General features: G+C 44.5%; 1 protein-coding gene across 2 annotated transcripts in view; it reads left to right on the top strand.

Annotated features, from left to right (window-relative positions):
• LOC138246555 (sialic acid-binding Ig-like lectin 13) overlaps positions 1 to 20,548 on the top strand; it is a 170,005-nt gene extending 149,457 nt beyond the window's left edge. Inside the window, exons 7-9 of one of the 2 annotated variants that reach the window (XM_069201228.1) lie at positions 7,192 to 7,317; positions 14,913 to 14,956; positions 19,692 to 20,548. In XM_069201228.1, coding sequence (XP_069057329.1) covers positions 7,192 to 7,317; positions 14,913 to 14,956; positions 19,692 to 19,781 — 260 coding nt within the window. In that variant the 3' untranslated portion in view covers positions 19,782 to 20,548. The remainder of the gene's footprint in view (positions 1 to 7,191; positions 7,318 to 14,912; positions 14,957 to 19,691) is intronic. The other variant, XM_069201229.1, reaches the window with a different exon arrangement.
• Positions 20,549 to 21,842: the final 1,294 nt, after the last annotated feature.

Genomic DNA, 21,842 nt, shown 5'->3' with positions numbered 1-21,842 from the left:
TTTTAAAACTGTAACGCAATTGTCTCTTCTATCAGGAACTCATCACGGAAAAGCATTAGTGATGGGCACCCCCAAGCTCTGCCAGCTTCTGCAAAAATCAGTTCTACATGCTGCAGCTTGATTAATTTTGGGGCCCAAGAGATCAAAACTCGTCCCACAATCTGAACCACTTTCCAGTGGTTCTCAATTGAAGCTAAATTGTCTTCAAATTAGCTTGCATAATGCATAAACTTTCCATACAGGAATGCAAAAGTACCAAATCATCAAACTATCCCCCATGGGAGGGCTGCAACTCTCAAAAGAACCAACATCTTCCAGCTGGAGTCCCCTTGTTAGAAATGGGGTCTCTGGTTGGCAGTCTGTTTTCACTCTGTTCAAGCAGGGACCCTCACTCTAGTCAGGGTAAGGGAGATACACACCTAGGATAACCCCTGCTAACCCCCTTAGCAGCTTGGCACAAGCAGTCAGGCTTATATCAGAGGCAATGTGTAGAATATTTGTACAAATACACGTAGCAACATAGTAAATACACCACAAAAGCACTCAACACCAGTTTAGAACAATAGCCAATATTTATCTGAGTAAAACAAAGCCAAAAAGCCAAAACGACAAAAATCCAACATACACAAGCAAAGATATACATTTTCAAAGATTAAACTTTAATATAGCGCTAAGAACCACAAAAGCTTCAATTTGGTGCAATCAGGGCTTCGTGGCGGAGTCGTTCCCAACATTCAGACACCACTGGTATGGGTCACGGAGTCACACGGACTCCCAGGTACAGTACCTTTGGTAACAAAGAAACAAGCCGGTGCACGGAGTCGGGGAGGTGAGGTGTCCCTGGCTCCGGTGTGGCATCAGTTCCTTGCGCTCCGGCAGAGTCGATGAATCTGGAGAGTCAAGACATGGTGGGGCGACCTCTCAGGGTCGCGGTCATGCCAGAGGGCAGCAGGTGCCAGGGTGGAGTCTGTGTCACGAATGTCGGTGACACAGCACTCAGTACTCATGAAGTTGGGGGACGTCAGCAGGGCTGCGGTGGCGTTGGGCCTCTGGAGTCAGTCGTGGTCATCGCATTCCAGCAGGGACCACGGTTTCTGGTGCAGGTGGTGTCACGGAGTCAGGCAGTGGTGTCGGTGCTGGAGTCGTCCGTAGCTGGGACACCTGATTCTTCTTGTTTTTAGGCCAGCTTTCACTCCTAAGGACCCAGAAACTGGAATAGGCACCACCTGGTGAGTGAGGGCCCACAGAAAAGGAACCCAGAGGCTAGTAGGCGGTCTTTGCTGTCCCTTAGACTTCTTAACAGGAGGCAAGCTCAGTCCAAGCCCTTGGAGAAACTTCACAGGCAGTTTACACAGCAAAGTCCAGTCTTTTTCCTCTTTAAGGCAGAAGCAGCAACTGCAGGCAAACCCGACAAAGCACACAAAGGAAAGGGGCAGTACCTCTCCAGCTCTTCTCCTTGGCAGAGATTCCTCTTGATCCAGAAGTGTTCTAAATGTCTGGGGTTTTAGATCCACTACTAATACTCATTCCTGCCTTTGAAATAGCCTAACTTCAAAGGAAAGTCTCTGTTGTTTACAAGATCCTGCCTTGCCCAGGCCTGACCCCAGACACACCAGGGGGTTGGAGACTGCATTGTATGATGACAGGCACAGCCCTTTCAAGTGCAGGTGCCAGCTTCTCTCTCCCTACTCTAACCAAGGAAAACTCATCAGGATTTGCAGGACACACCTCAGATCCCTTTATATCACCATCTAGAGTGAATTCACAAACAGCCCAACTGTCAATCTGACCCAGATGTGGATTCCACAGGCAGGCAGAGACACAGAGTGGTTAAGCAAGAAAATGCCCACTTTCTAAAAGTGCCATTTTCAAACTGACAATCTAAAAAACTACCAAAAGATGTATTTTTAAATTGTGAGTTCAGAGACCCCAAACTCCACATCTCTATCTGCTCCAATGGGAAACTGCACTTAAATATATTTAAAGGCAGTCCCCGGGTAACCAATGGGAGAGATAGGCCTTGAAATAGTGAAAACTGAATTTGGTAGTATTTCACTATCAGGACATGTAAAACACACCAGTACATGCCCTTCCTTTTAAATACACGGCACCCTGCCCATGGGGCTACCTTTGGCCAACCTTAGGGGTGACATACATGATGTAAAATGGAAGGTTTGGGCCTGGCAAGTGGGTACACTTGCCTGGTCGAATTGGCACTGCAAGACTGCACACATAGACACTGCAGTGGCAGGTCTGAGACATGTTTACAGGGCTACTCATGTGGGCGGCACAATCAGTGCTGCAGGCCCACTAGTAGCATTTGATTTACAGGCCCTGGGCACCTCTAGTGCACTTTCCTCTGGATTAACTAGTAAATCAAATATGCCAATCAGGGATAACCAATCATAATCACAATATATGCAGGCAACACTTGCACTTTAGCACTGGTCAGCAGAGTACCAAACACCAGCACACAGTCACAAATACAGGAAGCAGAGGCAAAAGGACAGGGGAAAACCATGCCAAAGATGCCAGGTCTAACACATGTTCCCCCCAGCTGAAATTGGGGAGAACTACCCAATCTCATGCGAGTTCTCATCACTAAGGCAGAAGAATCTGGACAGACCATCAGCATTGGCGTGTTCCGTAGCAGGGCGGTGTTCCACTGTAAAGTCCATTCCCTATAGGGAGATGGACCACCTCAACTGTTTTGGGTTCTCACCCCTCATCTGCATTAACTATCTGAAGGGCATGTGGTTGGTCTGATCCCGGAAGTGAGTCCCAAACAAGTAGGGTCTTAGCTTCTTCAGTGCCCAGACCATAGCAAAAGCTTCTCTCTCAATTACGCTCCACTTCTGTTCCCTGGGGAGTATCTTCCTACTAATGAAGGCAATAGGCTGGTCAAGGCCCCCTTCATTTAGCTGTGCTAGAACTGCCCCTACACCATGCTCTGAAGCGTCATTCTGCACAACAAATTCCTTGGAGAAGTCAGGAGCCTTCAGCACGGGTGACATGCACATGGCTACCTTCAAGGCATCAAAAGCGGTCTGACAAGCCTCAGTCCAGATCACTTTCTTGTGCTGCTTCCTGGAATATCAGCTCTGTCAAGAGGGCAACAAGGGTGCCAGACCCCTTGACAAACCTCCTGTAATAACCAGTGACACCTAAGCATGCTCTAACCTCTGCCTGGGTCTTGGGGGGGTTCCCAAGCCAAATGGCATCGAGTCTGTGATGTAGGGAGGCCACCTGGCCACTCCCAACCTGGTGTTCCTGGTAAATCACAGATCCCTGCCCTATTTGGCAATTACTAGCCTTAATAGAGAGGTCTGCCTTCCGCAGGGCCTCCAATACTTTGCAGAGGTGATGCAGCTGATCCTCCCAGTTGGAGCTGAACACTGCAATGTCATCCAGATAGGCCAAGCTGAAAATCTCCAGGCCGGCTAAAACCTGGTTGACCAACCCCTTGACAGGTGGCAGGGGTATTTTTCAACCCAAAGCCCATGACCCTGAACTGGTAGTGCCCCAGGGTTGTAGAAAATGCTGGCCTCTCTTTGGCTCCATCAGTCAAGGCAATCTGCCAGTACTTAGATGTTAAGTCAAACGTGCTGAGGAACTTGGCAGATCCTAGCCTATCTATGAGCTCATCCGCTCGGGGGATGAGGTGCACGTCAGTTTTAGTGATGGTGTTGAGTCCACGGTAGCCCATGCAGAACTTAAGTTCAAGAGTGGCACCGGGGGCAGCAGCCTTTGGAACCAAGACCACTGGGCTGGACCAAGGACTGCTGGGGAACTATATTACCCCTAATGCTAGCATCTTGGAAGCCTCATCCTTGATACTGGCTCTAACCTTGTCAGTCACCCTGTAGCTCTTATGCTTCACAGGTGGCCTATCCCCAGTGTTCACATCATGTGTACGCAAATGAGTGACCCCAGGGGTCAAGGAACACAGAGGGGCAAATTGTCCCAGCAACTGGTGATAGTCCCTCTGTTGATCCAGGGTCAGTGTGAGGAAGAGGTTCATACCCTCCACAGACCCATCTTTGTCTTTAGAAGACAAAAGGTCAGGAAGAGGTTCACTCTCCTGCTCCGACCCATTATCTGTAGCCAAGAGCATGATCAGTTAAGACCTCTCAAAATGTAGTTTGAGGCAGTTTACATGAAGGACCCTCAAAGGGTTCCTGGGAGTCTACAAGTTCACCAGATAGGTGACACTCTTGTGCTCTACGACCTCAAAAGGCCCAGTCCACTTGCCCTGGAGAGCACGAGGTTTCACTAGGGCCATGACCCACACTTTCTGGCCAGGCTGAAACTCAACCACAGTGGCATTCTGTTCGTACCACTGTTCATGTACTCCTGGCTGACTTTTAGGTTTGCCTGACTGAGTTTCCTGAAGCAGGCAGTCTGGTTCCTAAAGGCCAGCACGAAGCTAAATACGTCCTGGGGGCCCTACTGGGAGATTTCTCCCAGTCTCCCTTCACCAGACTCAAAGGTCCTCTCACAGGGTTCCCATATAGCAGCAAAGCACCAAGTCCCTTCTGCGGTACCTCCCTGTATGCAAAGAGAAGGTATGGCAGAAGAGCATCCCACGTAACCAACCCATTTCTTTGGGGGTGGTAAGGAGTGGTGAACTTGTAGGTTACCCCACACTCCTTCCACAGAGACTTCACTGGTTAGACACCACCGCCTTGGGGAACCCCATGCTGGTAAAAATCCCTATCAATGCACAGCCCACCACAGGGGCTGTCACTGAATTCAGAGGGATGGCCTCCGGGTACCAGGTGGCATGGTCCACCAAGACCAGAATGAAAATGATGCCCATAGCTGTCTTGGGGTCCAGAGGCCTCACATTGTCAATTCCTACCTGCTCTAAAGCTTAAGGGGTACTACCAAAAGGGAATGGTTGGAGGGGAGTCTTGCATCTCCCCCACTCTTGCCACTTGCCTGGCAAGTCTGGCAAGACCTACAATGGGTGTCAGAGTGTGTTCGCATTTGGGGGCCAGTAAAGGTGGGTGACAATTATCTGAAAGGTTTTGTCCTGCCCCAAATGTCCTGCCAAAGGCATATCTTGAGCCAGCCTCAGCAGGAAGGTTCTGAAGCGTGCTGCCCCAGGCTCAGGAACCTTAGACTCACTGTCCAGGAGGCCATCCTTCCAGTAAATACAGTGTGATCCAGACTCCTTGCCAGATGCCTGGTCTGCGGCATGCCACCGCAGCCCCTCCAGAGAAGGCCGTGACTTCCACTCCTCGCAGAACTCCTCCCTGGTGGGACCACCTTCCTGCTGCCAGTAGGTCAGCGCGGGCACATACCCCAGTTCAGCCACTTGTTCCCCTGTAGGCTCCGGGGCATCCCCCTCAGGATCAGCGTCCTCCCATACTGTGGAAACTTCTGTGGCAGGTTTGCCCTGCCCCTTGCCCTTCCTCTTCCTGGTAGGCACCTGGGCCACTCTTTCAGGCTCCAGGGCCTCCTGATCACCCTGACGCAATCCCACCCAAGTGGACCGGACATCTCCAAGTGTGACCGGCGTTCCACCACACTCCAAGGGGAATCCTCAAGGTTGTTATCTAGCAGACAATCACCAGACATGGTTGGACTCACAGCCACCCTAAAGGAACCCGAGCTCCACTTCCCCCCATTCAAAGGCATCCTGCGCCACCTTATACAGGTGCTCTGAGTTGTCTACAGCTCCTACTTGGTGAAGCACATTAGAGACCACCTGCTCTTCAGACACCATGTGACACCTGACAGTAGTCACACTGTCTGTTAACCTATGGGAGAGATAGGCCTTGCAATAGTGAAAAACTAATTTTGCAGTATTTCACTTTGAGGACATGTAAACCACATCAGTACATGTCCTACCTTTTAAATACACTGCACCCTGCCCATGTGGGTATCTTACTACATGCAAGACACCTTAGGGGTGTCTTACATGTAGTAAAAGGGAAGGTTTGGGCCTGGCAAGTGGGTACACTTGCCGGGTCGAATTGGCAGTGCAAGACTGCACACATAGACACTGCAGTGGCAGGTCTGAGACATGTTCACAGGGCTACTCATGTGGGTGGCACAATCAGTGTTGCAGGCCCACTAGTAGCATTTGAATTAGAGGCCCAGGGGACCTATAGTGCACTTTACTAGGGACTTACTAGTAAATCAAATGTGCCAATCAGGGATAACCAATCATACTCACAATTAATGCAGGGAGCACTTGCACTTTAGCACTGGTCAGCAGTGGTAAAGTGCCCAGAATATCAAAAACCAGCAAAACCGAAGGCCAGCACATAGTCAAAAGTACAGGAAGCAGAGGCACAATGACAGGGGAACCCACGCCAAGAATGCCAGGTCTAACACCCCTCTTTTAAAAAAATATCAAAAACTTTAAAGCAAGCTTTCTCAGTAAATTGTCCAGTAGTATTGTTTCATCACACATATGATACATAGAAATCCATCCTACAATACATTTGGAGAAGAACTCAAATACCTACTGAGCCATTCTCTCCAGTGGCAATGCTCCAGCTTCAAATCCTCTACATTCTACACAATGAACTCGTTTATTTATTTTTGCTACATTTTACTTTGAAGATTTAAGAGGTGTAAAACTGTCTACACTTACAAGCCTATTTGAACTTGATACATATGCTTGTCATGGCATTTTGTTTACAAATACATTTCCGTTTTCTCTCCTTGCCATGGAAGTTGAGGTCAATTCAAGTATGAGATCTTTCTTTATGTTTTTGAATGCTCACAAAAGCGGCAAGATAATGACATCACTCCCAGGCCCCAGCTGCCATGTTACTGTATAAATGCTAGAGAGTCAGGCTAAGAATGTCACTTCCTAGAAATGCAGGGGCCACAGAGCAAGGAATCATTTTTTGAGTTTAAACAAATTCCATTTAACAGAATAACACACATGCAGATCCCATGATGAGATACCATCAAAGGGCTGCTTTCACACAAAAACAGTCAATTGTATTATTCTCTTAGTCAAACCTTTCAGCAAATTGCTAATTTTTCCCATCACATGTACTATGGTAGATCATCTTGCCTGCATTGGCTGTGTAGTTGGTTTACCTGATCTAATTTTTTATGTAATATAGTCTAGTGAATAATTGACGTACTGCTAATGTTGACTTTTCTGTGCAACACATTCCAAAATGTTTATTCACCTCTCTACTGTTGTAATTCATCTTACATTAGGAGGCTGCAGCAGCATGTCAAGTACATTAATCATTGGAATGGCTATTGGGAATCTTCTGGTACTGTCCCTGGTTGGAATACTGGCTTTCTACTGTGTCAAAAGAATCAAGAACAAGTACAAATCAGGTAAGAGTCAGTCCATTGAGTTCATGTTTCATAAAGGTGGTCATATTTCTCCTACATGGATGGTAAAAACTGAAGCCTGAGGGTAGCTACTCTAACCACATCAACAGTGCTGCCAATATTTTCTGCCGTTTGACCGCCATACCCTCTTGAAGCCCCGAAGTGAGTCTCCTGTAGCCTTTTTGGTCTTTTTAACTCTGTCGCGCAGCTGTTCGTTCCCCAGCTTGGTAGTGCTGCAGACTCCAAGGTGGCGGCACACACTCAGCACAGGCACTCCTATTTATTCATTTTCCAACTAGATTCTGAGCCCACATCATTTTTCAATATGGGAGCTTTTGCTCTAAGGCTGGACAATGTTTAGACACTGCACCTTTACTTTCTTCCGTGGTCTTCTCCCATTTACAGTTTTTTCTAGATTATTACTATGAAACCACTAGTTTAAGAATATGGCAGGCGTGGTTGCGGTTGCTGCTTTTTTGGCATAGTTTCTAGACATGGGTGCCTGCTGCTCTTGGTATATTTGTACTATTATGTATCAGAGGGGTTTAGCTGTTACAATGTTTGTTCTACTTTCACAACCTAGACTCGGTTCATTTTAAGGGCTGCCAGGTCTGTCCAAATTCAGTTCTTCAGAGTTTTGTGGCAATTTAAAGGTTTTCTCTTACGGCGCTGGGCTTATGGCTCGTCCTGTTTTGTCGTGTATTGTAGGGTAAACTAAATTCTGTGGTGTTCCTATTAAGCACAAGAGTTTCTTGGCTATATTGATTTTACATTGTGTATATCTAAGCATGAGCTGCAACTTTGCTCTCCTTCAAAACCCAGGTGTCTAGGGGCTGCTGCTCTTATATTTGTAAACTGAGAGATTATGCCACGTATGTGTGAGTTATTTTTGTAGATCTGTGTGGGAGACTGCTTTAATATTGCTGAGAGTTCGTGCTGTAGCAGTTTTATTATTTTTCGTTTTCTGGTCTGGGTTTCAAGTACTGCTAGATTATATCCTTTTTTATACAACAGTAACTATGCGTTTCTTACTTGAATATCTCATCTCCGACCTGCTTCTACATTCAGATTTCCTCTACCTGTTGCTTGTATCGCCGATGCATTTCTCACATTGTTGATGAAGGCGAGTATAACTATACCACCTGTATCTGCGAATTTTGATGTGTGGCATGATGCTGTTTATTTCCGGGACTAAAAGCATGGAGATGCTCCTAAGGTTGCCCGATGATTTTAGTCTCACGCTTTGCGAATGTAGCTGTAATAATTTTCCTTCTATGACTATAGCATCGATGTGCTATAAATTTGATATTAATGTGGTAAGATTCACTATGAATACTTCTGCCTCAGAGTTAACATTTTTAGACACAAGGGGCCATATGTACGTAGTTTCTGAATTGCGACTCGCAATTCAGAATGCAGGATGGTGTCCCTGACACCATCTGCGACTCGCAAGGGGGTCGCAAAGGCCCACCTCATTAATATTAATGAGGTGGGTTGCAATTTGCGACCCCCTTGAGACTCGCAGCACTCACAGGGATGGTGGCCTGCTGGAGACAGCAGACCACCATGTCTGTGACTGCTTTTAAATAAAGCATTTTTTTTGTAATGCAGCCCGTTTTCCTTAAAAGGAAAACGAGATGCATTACAAAAGGAAAAAATGAAACTTTTTCGTTTCATTTTTTCAGAGCAGGCAGTGGTACAGAGGACCACTGCCTGCTCTGAAAAAATGTTTTCCAGGCCATTCACAAAGGGGAAGGGGTCCCATGGGGGGGTAAAGGGTCCCATGGTGACCCCTTCCCTTGTGCGAATGGGTTACCACCAGTGTGACACTGGTGGTAACTGAGATTGCTTTGCGACCGCGTTCGCCCCTTCGCGGAACGCCCCTTCCTAATTGCGACTCGCAGTCCCGTTTTGCGAGTCGGTAGCCAGGTTACCGACTCGCAAAACAGGGATTGGGCGTCGCAAATTCGCTGTTTGCGACGTGCAAAAAGTTTGGTACATCTGGCCCAAGGTCTCTTTCCATTTAAGCTATCTTAATGCAGTCCCCCTTATGGGTTAATTAAAAAAAATAAAGTTTTAAAAATAATGAACATCAATCTTTCAGGTATCAGAAACTATAGACGCCTATTGCGATTTTTCTGTCGAAATTATTGCAGTTGTTTTACTGCATGTTGCTGCAGCAACTAAAGCAGTGGAAAAGCCCGAGGTTGTGGCCCATTGGATTTGAAACAGCTTGCAATTGTCATGTTACACCTTCTCATCGTTGAGTAAAGAAGACTGGAATACAGCGCAGTTGAGGCGGTGTCTGCTCTACTGTTGGCATCATTGCTGCCAAACAGCAGTGTGGTGAGAAAGAAGTTTACCCATTGAGTGGCAGCCACAGTGATCAGCTTTCTCTGAATTCTCAGAGCATGGGGCACTACAGAAGAAAGGAGCGACAGCATTTATGTGGATAACAGTGGCAAAACTTCACTACAGTTGTCAGACAATACTGCTAACTGAATTTAATGTGGTACAAGCAGAGCCATTAGATTTATGCAATTCTGCCTAATTTTCCATCCGCTTGTGGAAATGTTGCACTGAAACAATCCATATGCTCCATAATTTGCGGATTTGTTTTTTTTTTTAAACTCAGATGGGTCAAAAACAAAATAAGCGTTGTTCGTGGTTCTGTGTAATACTAGGCACTATGCAAACTTTGAATGCTCACAAATTACTGTTTTTTGGGCCCTGAATTGGTACTAATAAAGGAAACATTTTCCCAAACAGTATTATAGTGTGTTAAAACATCGCTAAAGGATGTGGCACATTATGCCGCATAATTTCTTTTCTAGCTGCATAATTTAATCAACTTTGTCACATGATTTGGTCTTGTAATGCAGCATAAGTTCAGTGGCTCTTCGAACATGCAGAAATCTGTGTGTACAGACTCTTCTTTGCTGTCTACTCTTGAATTGTCCAGTAGGATCATCTTTAGTATTTGTGTAGAATCCAGGTCCATTTAGGCAGAAGGCTCCTTCATAGCTATTTTTAGGTTGAGCATAGCAGCGCGCAAGCGCTGCTTTTCCGATGTGTTATCTGTTTGGGCTTTTAACCACGCCCATCACTATGGCTCGTTCATGAGCTTGCCGTTCAAAAATCCTTCATCATCATTGATAAATGCTTTACGTTTGTCCCTCCTTGGGCGGTTTGGTTACCGCCTTTGACATTGACCCTGTTCAGTGGCTAATTGCACTTTTGCCGATACATTTGATAGCGAGCAAACTTCTTTTTCCTTTTGTGTCTTCTCCACACTCATGGTGGCCATAGGCTCACTTATGTGAAACTGTTTTACTTTTCATTTTCAATTTGTGTGGCAAGAAAAGTCCGGTTAGGAGTTTACAACGCTAATAGCTCTAACTCGAGCAAATGCGAGACCCATTGCATTGCAAATGCTTGTTTACATTGGAGCCCCCCTCGCATTGCTGTAGTAGCATCACCTTTTTTTACAATAATCTAGCAATGTGTCGGCTTAGCGAAAGAGATGTGCCTGAATTTCTGACCATCTGTAGAAACGTACTCCATGGAGCGCTGTATCATAAATACAGCACTACCATGGCATCATTAGGGGATCCAGGGCTGGAACAAGAAAACTGGTGCATCGATCCTAATGCACCAATTTCTTCTAAATGAGGCCCTTAGTATCAGGGGCGATTCTAAGGCAATGTACAGTCTCACAACAAACTATTTTTCTAATATTGTTGTTACTTTGAAGATGGATATGTTTGTACTGTTTAATGTTGGTGCTCCTAGGTAAGTAATAATCACCTTTCTTCCTCATTATGCAGCACTTTGATTACAGTTGGGACTCTCCTTAATTTGCGTTGGGCCTGGTAACAGCTTGCCATAAAACTGCTCTTTCCACTGGACTGGTTCCTTATTGCTTGATTATTCGTGATTACAAGTAGGCTCATCCTATTGTATTTGTGGCAGCTCATTTATACTTTTAATTACCCTGTTGGCACAGCAGGATACCCACTCAACCCCACTGCATGGATGTCCCCACAGTCTCTAGTCTTCATACTTTGTCCCCCTGGATGCTTCCTCTCCCTTCAGAGAGAGGACTGTGAGGGTTTTGCCTCACTTTACTTTTCTCCAGTTTTCCTCCAACTCTTTTCCCACCTTTATTCACCATGTGGGCCACTAAGCTGACACTAGACATTCTAACCCTACTGCTGTTCTGATTGGGCGTCTGCTTACCAACTCATGCACCATACCCACAGACACTTCAGCAGTTCCTGCCAGAAAGGAGGTTTCAATTAATGTCAAGGGCCATAACCACCCCGTGAGCTGTAGAAAATCTCAGACCGATGCAACGATCTTAAGGGAGATATAATTTTTCATAAGAAACTATGATCGGGCTCAAGCATGCCCTATCCATGTGAAGTGGTTGTATTGCTGAAGTGGTCTGCTCCCAGGCCCTGCTTTGAAGCAGCGCAGAGGAGATACAACCTAGGTGACCTTTTCTCCTCCATGGTTATGTCATTTTAAGCCGAACCCAGAGGGAGAATCAGAATCAATGGTACACTTTCTTCCCCCTTCCCTCTGCACCAAGGTTCTTTCCAGAGTTACCTCCTCACTCCCCTTTTATTTCTTTTAAGCGCTAGACCTCATACATGAATAACAATAGCCTAGATATTGAAGGTGTTTTGGTTCCTTTATTTTCAAAATGGCTGCCTAAACATTTGATATATTTATTTTCTCAGAAAATCCTGATGGAACAATCTCAGCCATTATCTCTATAGTTCAGACCTTCTCTGGATATTCTGGCTACGCCTTGAATAGGGAGAAGACAGAGGTAATTCCGCTTAACGTTCATTGCCATCCAGCCTGGATCAGGCAACCGGGTCTTCAGTGACAACGGAAAATAAATAAATATTTGAGCATCTGTTTTTTTAACAACTTATCAGAATCAACCCTACATAACGATTAAAGATCATTGAACAAAATCAAAGACTTCAATGTTCCCCAACTATAGTGGGGGGGGGGGATTGGAGACCTTGAGAATGATGATGACACCACCAGTTAATTTTCTATCCAATATGAATCCATTATTTCTCTCTCAATCCTTATTAACCTCGCTTGATAAAATGGCCTTTGAATTTCTCTGGCCGAAAAAGAAACCAAAATTAGGCCTTACAAAACGTAGGCTACCATATGTAGAAAGGGGTGTGGCCTCCCTAACTGGTGTAATTATCAGACAAACTTTCTTGCTGGCACGGCGCCCGTTGGTTTGACACCAACCCCTTTACAATAGTCCCATGGCAAATGGTCGAACTCCATCTCATTTCACAATATTTGCTACATGTGACTCTAACAATGTCTAATAAAATGCTGCGTTACTCTAGTCATACCCTCCTTCACACAATCTGCGCTTTTCCACTACTAGATGAGAATCTATCCTCTAATCTTAACAAAAACTTGGCGCTATCACTGTGGAATAATACTAAAACAACATCGGTAACTTGACCACGATAGGCCCCCTATAGGCAGCAAAAGGCATCCACTTGGTGTCCTACCTATCTGCTGACAATAAGCCCAATACCTTTGCTTTGGTCCAACATGTTTTTTTACAAATTTTTAAAAATCAAATCCAAACTCTCCAAATTAGGCCCTCTCCATCCTCCAGCTCCGTTCCAATTTATTCAACAAGCCAGTAGGGGTGGCCACTTGGCATCAAACATTTACAAAACAATACACAACTCGCACAACACCTCTATTCTGCATGTTCAGAAGTGCTGGTCCAAACACTTCAAAAACCCAGGCGCACCCCCTTACCAGAATCTGCCAGGCCAGACTTCTTCACCAACTCGTTAAGAATACATTGATTCTGTCATTGGCCCAGAGAAAGACTTTTTGCATCACACTTCTTATATTGGAGCCCATCCAGACTATTGGAACCGAAATTGATTGACTCTGACTCCTGCTGGTCCTGTAAAGAAGGGCGTGGAGATACTGGACATACTGGGCCGATATCCATAAATCAGTGGTTCGCAACCTGTGGTCAGGGGTCAGAGCCTCCTCAGGGGGTCCGCGACTGCTTATAAAATTAAATAATATTAACAGATTAGGTCCCCAGCTTTCAGTAATGACTCCATGGGGGTAGGGGGGTCACTGGATTCCAATAATAATTCAGTGGTGGTCCCCGGGTTCCAGTAATGATAAAGTGGGGGTCCACAAAAGGTTGGGAATCACTGCCATAATGACTTAAGGCTATTTTCAATGTGGACTTCCTGCTAACCCCACCTCTTATACTGTTAGGCCCGCATGCTTCAACCCCTCCCCCCTTCATTAGACCTACCTGACAAGGATTTAGCTGTACTTTTACTAACGGTGGCAATTAAAGTCATGTTACTGAATGGAAGACGTTCAATAACCTTTCATATCACACATGGTGGGCATCGGTTATGTGTCATAGAAGGACACACAAACTCTTATTGTTGACTTATTATTAATGCCTCTATACTAATGTACTCCTTTTTTTTACTCTCCTCTTTTTCTTCTAATGAGTAATATATGTTTCTTCTACTCTCTTTTCTCTTTCTCTTTCCTTCTTATACTGAAACCAAAATGTTCTTATATGCAACCTGTTTTGTTTGTTTGCTAGCAACATGATATATTCACTAATGTGTGTTATTAAGTTCTAAGTTTTACATTTTTTAAAGTACTTGTAAACATGTTTGCAATTTTCTTTAATAAACTTTATTTTCAGACTTAAAGAGAAGGGCACACAAAAACATATCCGCCTCTACATCGGTGCTCAATTCCTTTGGCATGCGCCTGATAACTTTGTGGCTGTCAACTGGCGCCCTCTTGGTCCACTCTGAACCTCCCTCGAGCATAAGCTGTCATACTCACTTAATGTCTGTCACCCACATGGCCATCTCCTCTCCCACTCTTTCTATATACCCTTCTCTTTCGCCTTTTCCTTCTTGAGTTACAATGGGTATGCCTGCTATACCTACCCCCAGCATCTATATTTGATAGGGCTCCATATGTTGTTTTTGTATGCTTTATTTATCAAGACTCATTGTTGCCCTTACCGTTGTACCCCATCGCCTTCTGCCTGCTTAGAAGTTCAAATTCGACTGTGTTTATCCCCTGTCTCTTTTGTGCAAGGCTGCAGACGGAAACAATGCATATCATTCCTGACATAAAGGTGTTCTAGTAGGCCTCGTGTATAAATATTACATGCTTTCTCTTTCGCACTGTCTTTAGGAAAATAATAAAATATTTAGAACAAAAAAAGTGAAGTCAAAGGGGTTTATGATACCTTGTTGAAATAGTGTTAGAAAATACATGGATCTTTGCCCCAGCAACCTCTTTATTTACAAATACCATGCTGTGCTCGAGATTCAAAGATTTACGTTACTCGTTAATTCTTCGTGCATCATATGCACTGACACGAACTCTCGTCTGCAGTAACATTTAAAGGGACATGTGATGAACAAGCATGGCGACCAAAGTTCTCTCGACCCTGGACCCCAAAGGGAACCTATTTTCATTCGTATTCTTGAACCAAAAATAATTTCATTGTTTTCTTTCACTACATCTTACAGCTGAAGCACAAATCAAGGGTGCTGCCACCGAACAGACATACGAGGTGAGTCCTACGTTTAGTTTAGTTTTCATTCATTTCCTCTGTAGTGACCCAGGTGTCCACATTAAAGATGTCATGTTAAGAAGTGTGGGTCAGTGGGTCTGGGTGTGAAACCCTTGTAAGTAGTGTGTCTGGGAGTGCTTGAGATTCCTGGGTGAACTGCATTTTGTAGAGAGGACACATCCCTTAAGTAACACTCTTTTCTCACAGGTACACTAGTATTTTGCACCAGCGTTTGCCACACTTGTTCTCGCTGGTTGGTAGTGCAGATAGTGTCTTAAATTGCTCTGCAATAATGGCTCTGCATTACTTAATCTAGCACCTGATCTGTTTCCCGCATTCTGGAATACGTTTCCAGATTTTACTGGACAATGTGGCCAGCTTCATGTCATTGTGAAGCGTCATGTTGAACTGGGAAGGCAGGCTCTGATTCACAAAGGTAAACACAATTTTGTGTAAGTTTACAATTGTTTGCTATTCACAAAGGGACTTCTGAGTAGTATTGTTAAGAGTGAGGAGTCTTTGCAGATAAAAAGAGAGGACTGTCCTCTCATACTGTGCCCCACATGGAGCTTGGACCCCGGGTTCATGGTGGAGCTCTTCGGAAGCGCATTACAATAAACTAAGCTCATGAACAGAAGCGGCTTCATCATATGTGCTCTCCTTCATGATTGTCACTGTTGGCCAATGGCTTTTACATCTTTGCATTTCACATAAACTAATTATTGTTGGCGATGAGTTTGGACTGCTTATGAATCCGGTATTGATGAGAGCTATAGTAAGGGGATGGAGAATTTTTTGTAACTGAATTCATATAGTTAGCATTTCCATAGAAACCATGTTTATGTGTGTTATCTACTTCTTACTACATCACACTGATGTTAAACTGGTAGACTGGTGAAACTTCCATGGCAAACAAAGAAGAATAACTTCCCACAAATGTAAGACTTCTTGCGGAACATGAAGGTCATTATGAGATAGGCTAATGCTGGTAATTATGTCTGAGGGTCACATCCTCTCAAGATGTACTCATTCAGTAAGAGTGCAGGGATGGTACAACCATTTGGACAAACAATATATTCATGAGGCACCTGGGAGCAAATGGCCAAGGGTGATCCTAGCTACAATCCCTAGTGGTGCGCTATGAGATAAAAGCAGTATTGTGGCGTTTGTCCATATTATTGCCATAGTGTGCCAAGTGAGAGTAGCGAGAGGGTCTAGCCACTTTAGGGAGGATGAAGTAGGAAAATTATATATGCCTACAAGAAAATGATGTGTGTTTTGTTAGGTCTGTTCATAAGGATGGATAGCTGAAGATCCTCCCATCCATTCACATCTAAATCCAGGTCCCTGATCCTCAGCCTACACTGAGTTATACCTGTGTACTATCCAGCTAGTACCACACTAGCAGTTCCTTTGGAATTAACTTTGAATTCAATGCAAGGGCAGAGAAGACAGAAGTAGGTGGGAAGTACCATTGCACCAAGCTGAGGATGATTGTTGATGGAACCCACTTGTACATTTCTCACGTGGATAGCAGAAGAGCTCATAGTTTATATGAAGGTCAGCAGAGACACATAGCAAGAAGAGATGGAGTGGGGGTGAAAAGGGGTGCAGGACCACATGTAATCTACAAGCATGAAAAAGATCAGCTAGCTGAGTGACAGAATCGATTTCAGATCAGTTCGTGGCATTACATTCCAGCTCTAAGACAGGCATCCTGAAAGGTAGGGTAAAAATTGGCTATAAACTCAGCCCTCTGCTGTTGCTATTAACAAGTACTGAAAAAGGTAACGGATCTAGCTCACATGTGCAAACAAATTAATTGTTTATACATGCAAACAGAATTTGTGCATACCTCTGTTTGCATGTTTTATTGCATTAAAGTGTTCCCATACGATGTAAGACATGATCAGATGCCCCTTTTAGGTCAAGCACAAGTCCTTAAAGATTCTTTCATATTAGTGTAGCGCCACAAGCTGTGAGTCGATGGCCATTTTGAGTCATGTACAAGCGTATGAATTAATACTCACAAAGATGCAGTACTGCAACCTGTTACTAGAGGTACCCTTTGAATCAGAAACAAGTACTTTTCACAAAGGTGCAGTACCACAAGCTGTCACATGATGTCCCCCTTGAGTCAGAGACAAATGCTTGCTGTACTCGAGGCTGCAGTACCTTAGGTCATTACTAGAGGTCACACAGGCTTTCACCACCTCAATCTCAAGATACTAAAGCATTTTGAACAGAGGAGAGCCCATGAATGTCTCCTCTCGCTGAAAGTGGAAGGAAACGGCGTAAAACGTATCTGTGCATTTGCTTTTAGCACAGTAGACCACAGACAGGCTCTGACGCCAGCACATACATTTGCATATTCAATTTTTTTAGTCTAATAATTTTTTACTTAGCAAAGGCCGAAGTCAGCTGCTTTAACTATCTTCTTTGTGATGTTGTGGCTCTGTGGAATCTAAGGTCTGACTTCGTAAAAACATGTGTCATGCTAAACTGAAACAAATGATTCCACCTATACATTCTAGAACGACTAGTTAGCAAAAAGAAATGATTATATAAAAATATCTCATGAAAGCTCCTAAAATATAGCAAAATGCCATAAATAAATAACCTAAAACTAAATATTGATCGAGCTAAGATAAAAAGCATGTGTAAATGCAGCGCTTGACACTTTCTACAAGATCACAACATTTTAAGATAAAGAATATAGGCAAGGATTCGCAAGACAAATTATAAAACATTGTAAATCAGAGAGGCTCCTAGCATACCACAAGGCCACCAATAAATATAACCCTAGAAATGTGAATTGATGTAATCATACCAAGTCCAAGACAGTGTATTGTATTCGGCCTAAAATTAATTCTGATCTGTCCCCGTCTTCTACTGTTTCCAAGTTTTTGATGAACCACTTAAAAAATTCCAAACACTGTGTGTCCAAGTTTCTTGATTCTCCCTTTACACAACCTTCAATCGTGTTGGAACAGGTTAATCTTTTTTCGATAATTGTAAGGATTTTAAATATTCACCCAAATAAATTCAAACTCAGATATAAATGATGCTGAGGAGCGAAATGACCCACTGACGAATTTCAATGAAGAAGTGGGAAAAAGATGTGGGATGCCTCCAGGAGAAGGGGGGTGGTGATTATCTTCCTAAGAGATGTTGCAGTCAAAGCAGGATTCCGTCTAGTCCAACAGAAACTTTTGCATAGGGAGTATGTACCCAGAACATTTCTTTCCAAGATAGGGAGTTCCCTTACAAACGTTTGCCTTACAGGGTGTGGGCAACAAGGTAGCGATGTCCATACATTATGGAATTTTCCCACCTTGATGCCCTTCTGGAGAGGACAGGAAACATGTTCTAATGGCATTATTGCACCTGAGGTACCAACTGGCCCAAAACTATACATCTTAGACATCTGGGGGGGAGAAACTGAGTTAAACAGGTATTCTGAGATACTCTTCCAGTTGGGGCTAATGGCAGTAAGACGAAGTATTATCTGACAATGGACCACACCTGAGGCACTGAAATTGCAGCAGGCGTATGCTGACAGAAAGAATGTGTACCAGGGGCTGGGCTGCACGAAGAAATGCGACAGTATTTGATCAACCCGAACATCAAGTAGAGGGTGGTAGACAGGCTAATACAATACCGTGAAACACCAAGCAATGTGCAGTTTCAATGGGGAAGTACACCTTTGTGGGGGGGAAAAGGGGTCATGGATACGATATTTAATACTGTGGATTCAGGAATGTCAGGCATCGAGTACCTGAACGTGCAACCATGACTTCTGCGCTTGTTTTCTTCATGATTGCCAACAATATATAAAAAAATAAAGTCTCCAACTCTAAACTAGCGCCACTATAAAACAAGTCTAGGTGATGGTTTCCACTTAAGATATCATGTTGTAGCCCGGGTTCCCACTAATGTGCTATATCACTGCTTTCGTTGACGCTTCCCCTGTAGCCCTGGGTTGGTGCTAACTTGAAGATGAGATAGCATAGACAAGTAATATATCATCTAATGTAGTCATAGTTCCTCCAATGTGCCCATAAAACTCTTCTAAATGCATCATCCATATAGGACAAATATACTCCGAGGCGTCACCGTCTGGCCTTGATTTTGAGTGCCCCCATGATATGGTGCTATCTACACAAAGGTGAAAGTCGATACCTTCGGATTTAGAACTCACCTGGTAGGATGTTGAGTTTGTCACTAAAAGAGGACCTAACTGTATGTTATTGCTTACTGTACAGAAATCCACATTTCCCAGCAGTTAACTGGCTTGCTCCCCCATTAAACTTTAGATCAAGATCAATTCTTGAAAGGAGAAACGATTGTGTCCCTGATTTAAAAACGTAAGCGGGAATAAGTGACTTTATTCCACACAACAGTATTATTTGCAACTGACTATCTCAATTTCACTGTTTATTATTTTGAAACATACCAAATACCTTCATTTTTTTACAACTTTTAGCATGAGGAAAGAACATGTTGAACAGTTAGTTCGTGGTTGTATTTTTAGGCGTTAATGCTAAGATTTGTCATTACAATTACTAAAGTAAATTGTATCAGATGACTCATGCATGCATGTGCGAACAGTGTTGCACTATCCCCCTATTAAATTAGCATTTAGTGATTGATATTTTCTTAACTTTTTAAATTCTGCATCTAACTTGAGCATTCTTCACCCATCCTTTACTTTGTACGCTTTGTTATCTTGAAGGAGCTTGGGAAGACACAATCCGAAATTTACCTGAATTTGGACATGGACCAGAGAATGAGCATCCCAGGAAAATTACATGCTGGACCATGATCACCATCAGTTTACCAGGCATCAGCATGATGGAAAGAATAACACTGTCATGAATGGACTGATGAACAATGCTCCTTGATCAGATCTCCGAATGACTCAGTGTTGCTGCCAAGTCATAGATGCCCACATCCTCTCCATCTGCTTCCTGGCACAGCAAGAATCCTGGTCGGTGCTGCTGCTGAACTATACCACGCTTCCTCTTGCATAGTAACACCTTGTCCCATATAAGCAACCACAGCACCATCTTTGAGACATCCTTGTCTGTAAAGGTCACATTCCATGTTATTACCACATTATAATGATCAGATTAGATGTTTTTACAACCAGGCTGAAGAAATGACACGAGAAAGCTGTTCCTACTGTCTCATAGAAAGCATATTACAAAGACTGATAGAAAAATCAACTCTGATAGCAACCACATGAGCTGTTCAGAGTCATTTTATATCTTTGCAAGAATTTAACTCCATGAGACCTGTTTCTGCGTAAATACCTTTGTTTATAACTAATACAAATGAACAAAACAACGTAGCATAAACCATGTGTTCATATGTCGGAAGTAATCGCCTATTTATTACCACCAGGGCCGGCTTTAGGAATGGTGGCGCCCTGTGAGACAGTTTATTGCGGCGCCCCCACCCCATGACCTCCTCCTTGGTTTCACTCACTGCCACCCGGCAAATGTACCCCTCAACTCTCCATCGCTCCCCTTTCACATACATTCATGTGTTTTAAAGCACTTGTAAAGGCTGGCTTTATTAATCCACTCAGCTAGCCACATAAAATATAGAGGGGAATATTTAAGAGCCCCTAGCGCCATTTTGACACCACATTAGTATCATTTGTTTACACTAATGTGGCGTTAGAAGAGCTATAGGTTCCCCAGTGCCTTTTAAAAGCTCGGGAAGGGAGGCAGTGTGTCCTCCTCCCCTTATAATATACTTTAGCCCCTGGTGGATGGGGTCACCTACGGATGAAAAAGGTTCAGGGCCTGGGGCCACATGGCCTCCTTTAAAAAAAAAAAAGAAAAAAGACCCTAGTTAATAGGATCCCCAGGTATTGGGGAGGGGGTCATGAGGTACCAATCCCCTTTAAAATACATAAGGCCCTGGGGAATGGATCCCCAGGACCTAATAAGGCTCTGGGAGGGGGGGGGGGGCCTCACCGCCACTTTCCTTTTTTTATTATCTGTGATCCTGGAAATTGGGTCTCCAGGGCCTAATAAGAATTGGGGAGTGGTTCCACACACCCCTCCCCTGTTTAATTGTATTTCGCCCCAGATATGGGGTCCTTGGGCCTAATTAAGGGTTGGGGAAGGCGCTGCCTGCCCCCTCCCCCAAATAAACATGTTTTGGCTGCAGGGGATGGGGTCCTTGGGACCTGAAGGCCAACCCTACTTTGCGCATGGCAAAGGCTGTGTGTGGTTTAGGGTTGGCAGCCTATTGGGGGTTTGGCCACAGGGCTTGGCGGCAGCCCGAGCCCTGTGATTGCCCCCCCACTGCGCACAGACAAAAGGCTGTGTGCATCAAAGGATTGGTTGCCTGCAGAAAGTTGGAAACAGGGCCTGGCTGCAACACAAACCCTGTGGCTAACCCCACGCCATGCACGTGCAAAGGCTGTGTGTGGCATGGGGTTGGCTGCCTCCAGCTTTCAGGTGAATCAGGTGCTGATGGGTCAGAAAGCAAACTGCCCATGAAATTGGCTTACACTCATTTGGCACATGTGATTTACTGTAAGTCACTACTAAAGTGGTACGACATGTACCCAGTGTGAGTTAAATGCTATACAAAACTTATTTACAGTGAATTTCTAGGGCTCTCTGATAGTATTTAACCAACACTCCCACTGCGGACTTCCTTCTGCCTTGAGAAATGGTGGTTGTCATAGGCCCACTCCCGCAGGTGCGCAACCCCCTTCTGTGCACAGCTCTCTAGACAGGCCCTGCACCCAACCGCTGATGCGCATGGTCTTCAGCAGTTCAATGCCATGAGTTGGCCCTGTGTCCAACCCACTGCAAGGAGGCCAATCCCACTGTGCAAGGTCTATGTCCTGCACAGTGACAGT

The sequence above is a fragment of the Pleurodeles waltl genome, chromosome 7 (assembly GCF_031143425.1).
Source record: "Pleurodeles waltl isolate 20211129_DDA chromosome 7, aPleWal1.hap1.20221129, whole genome shotgun sequence".
Taxonomy (NCBI): domain Eukaryota; kingdom Metazoa; phylum Chordata; class Amphibia; order Caudata; family Salamandridae; genus Pleurodeles; species Pleurodeles waltl.
This window is presented reverse-complemented; position numbering and strand designations above follow the sequence as displayed.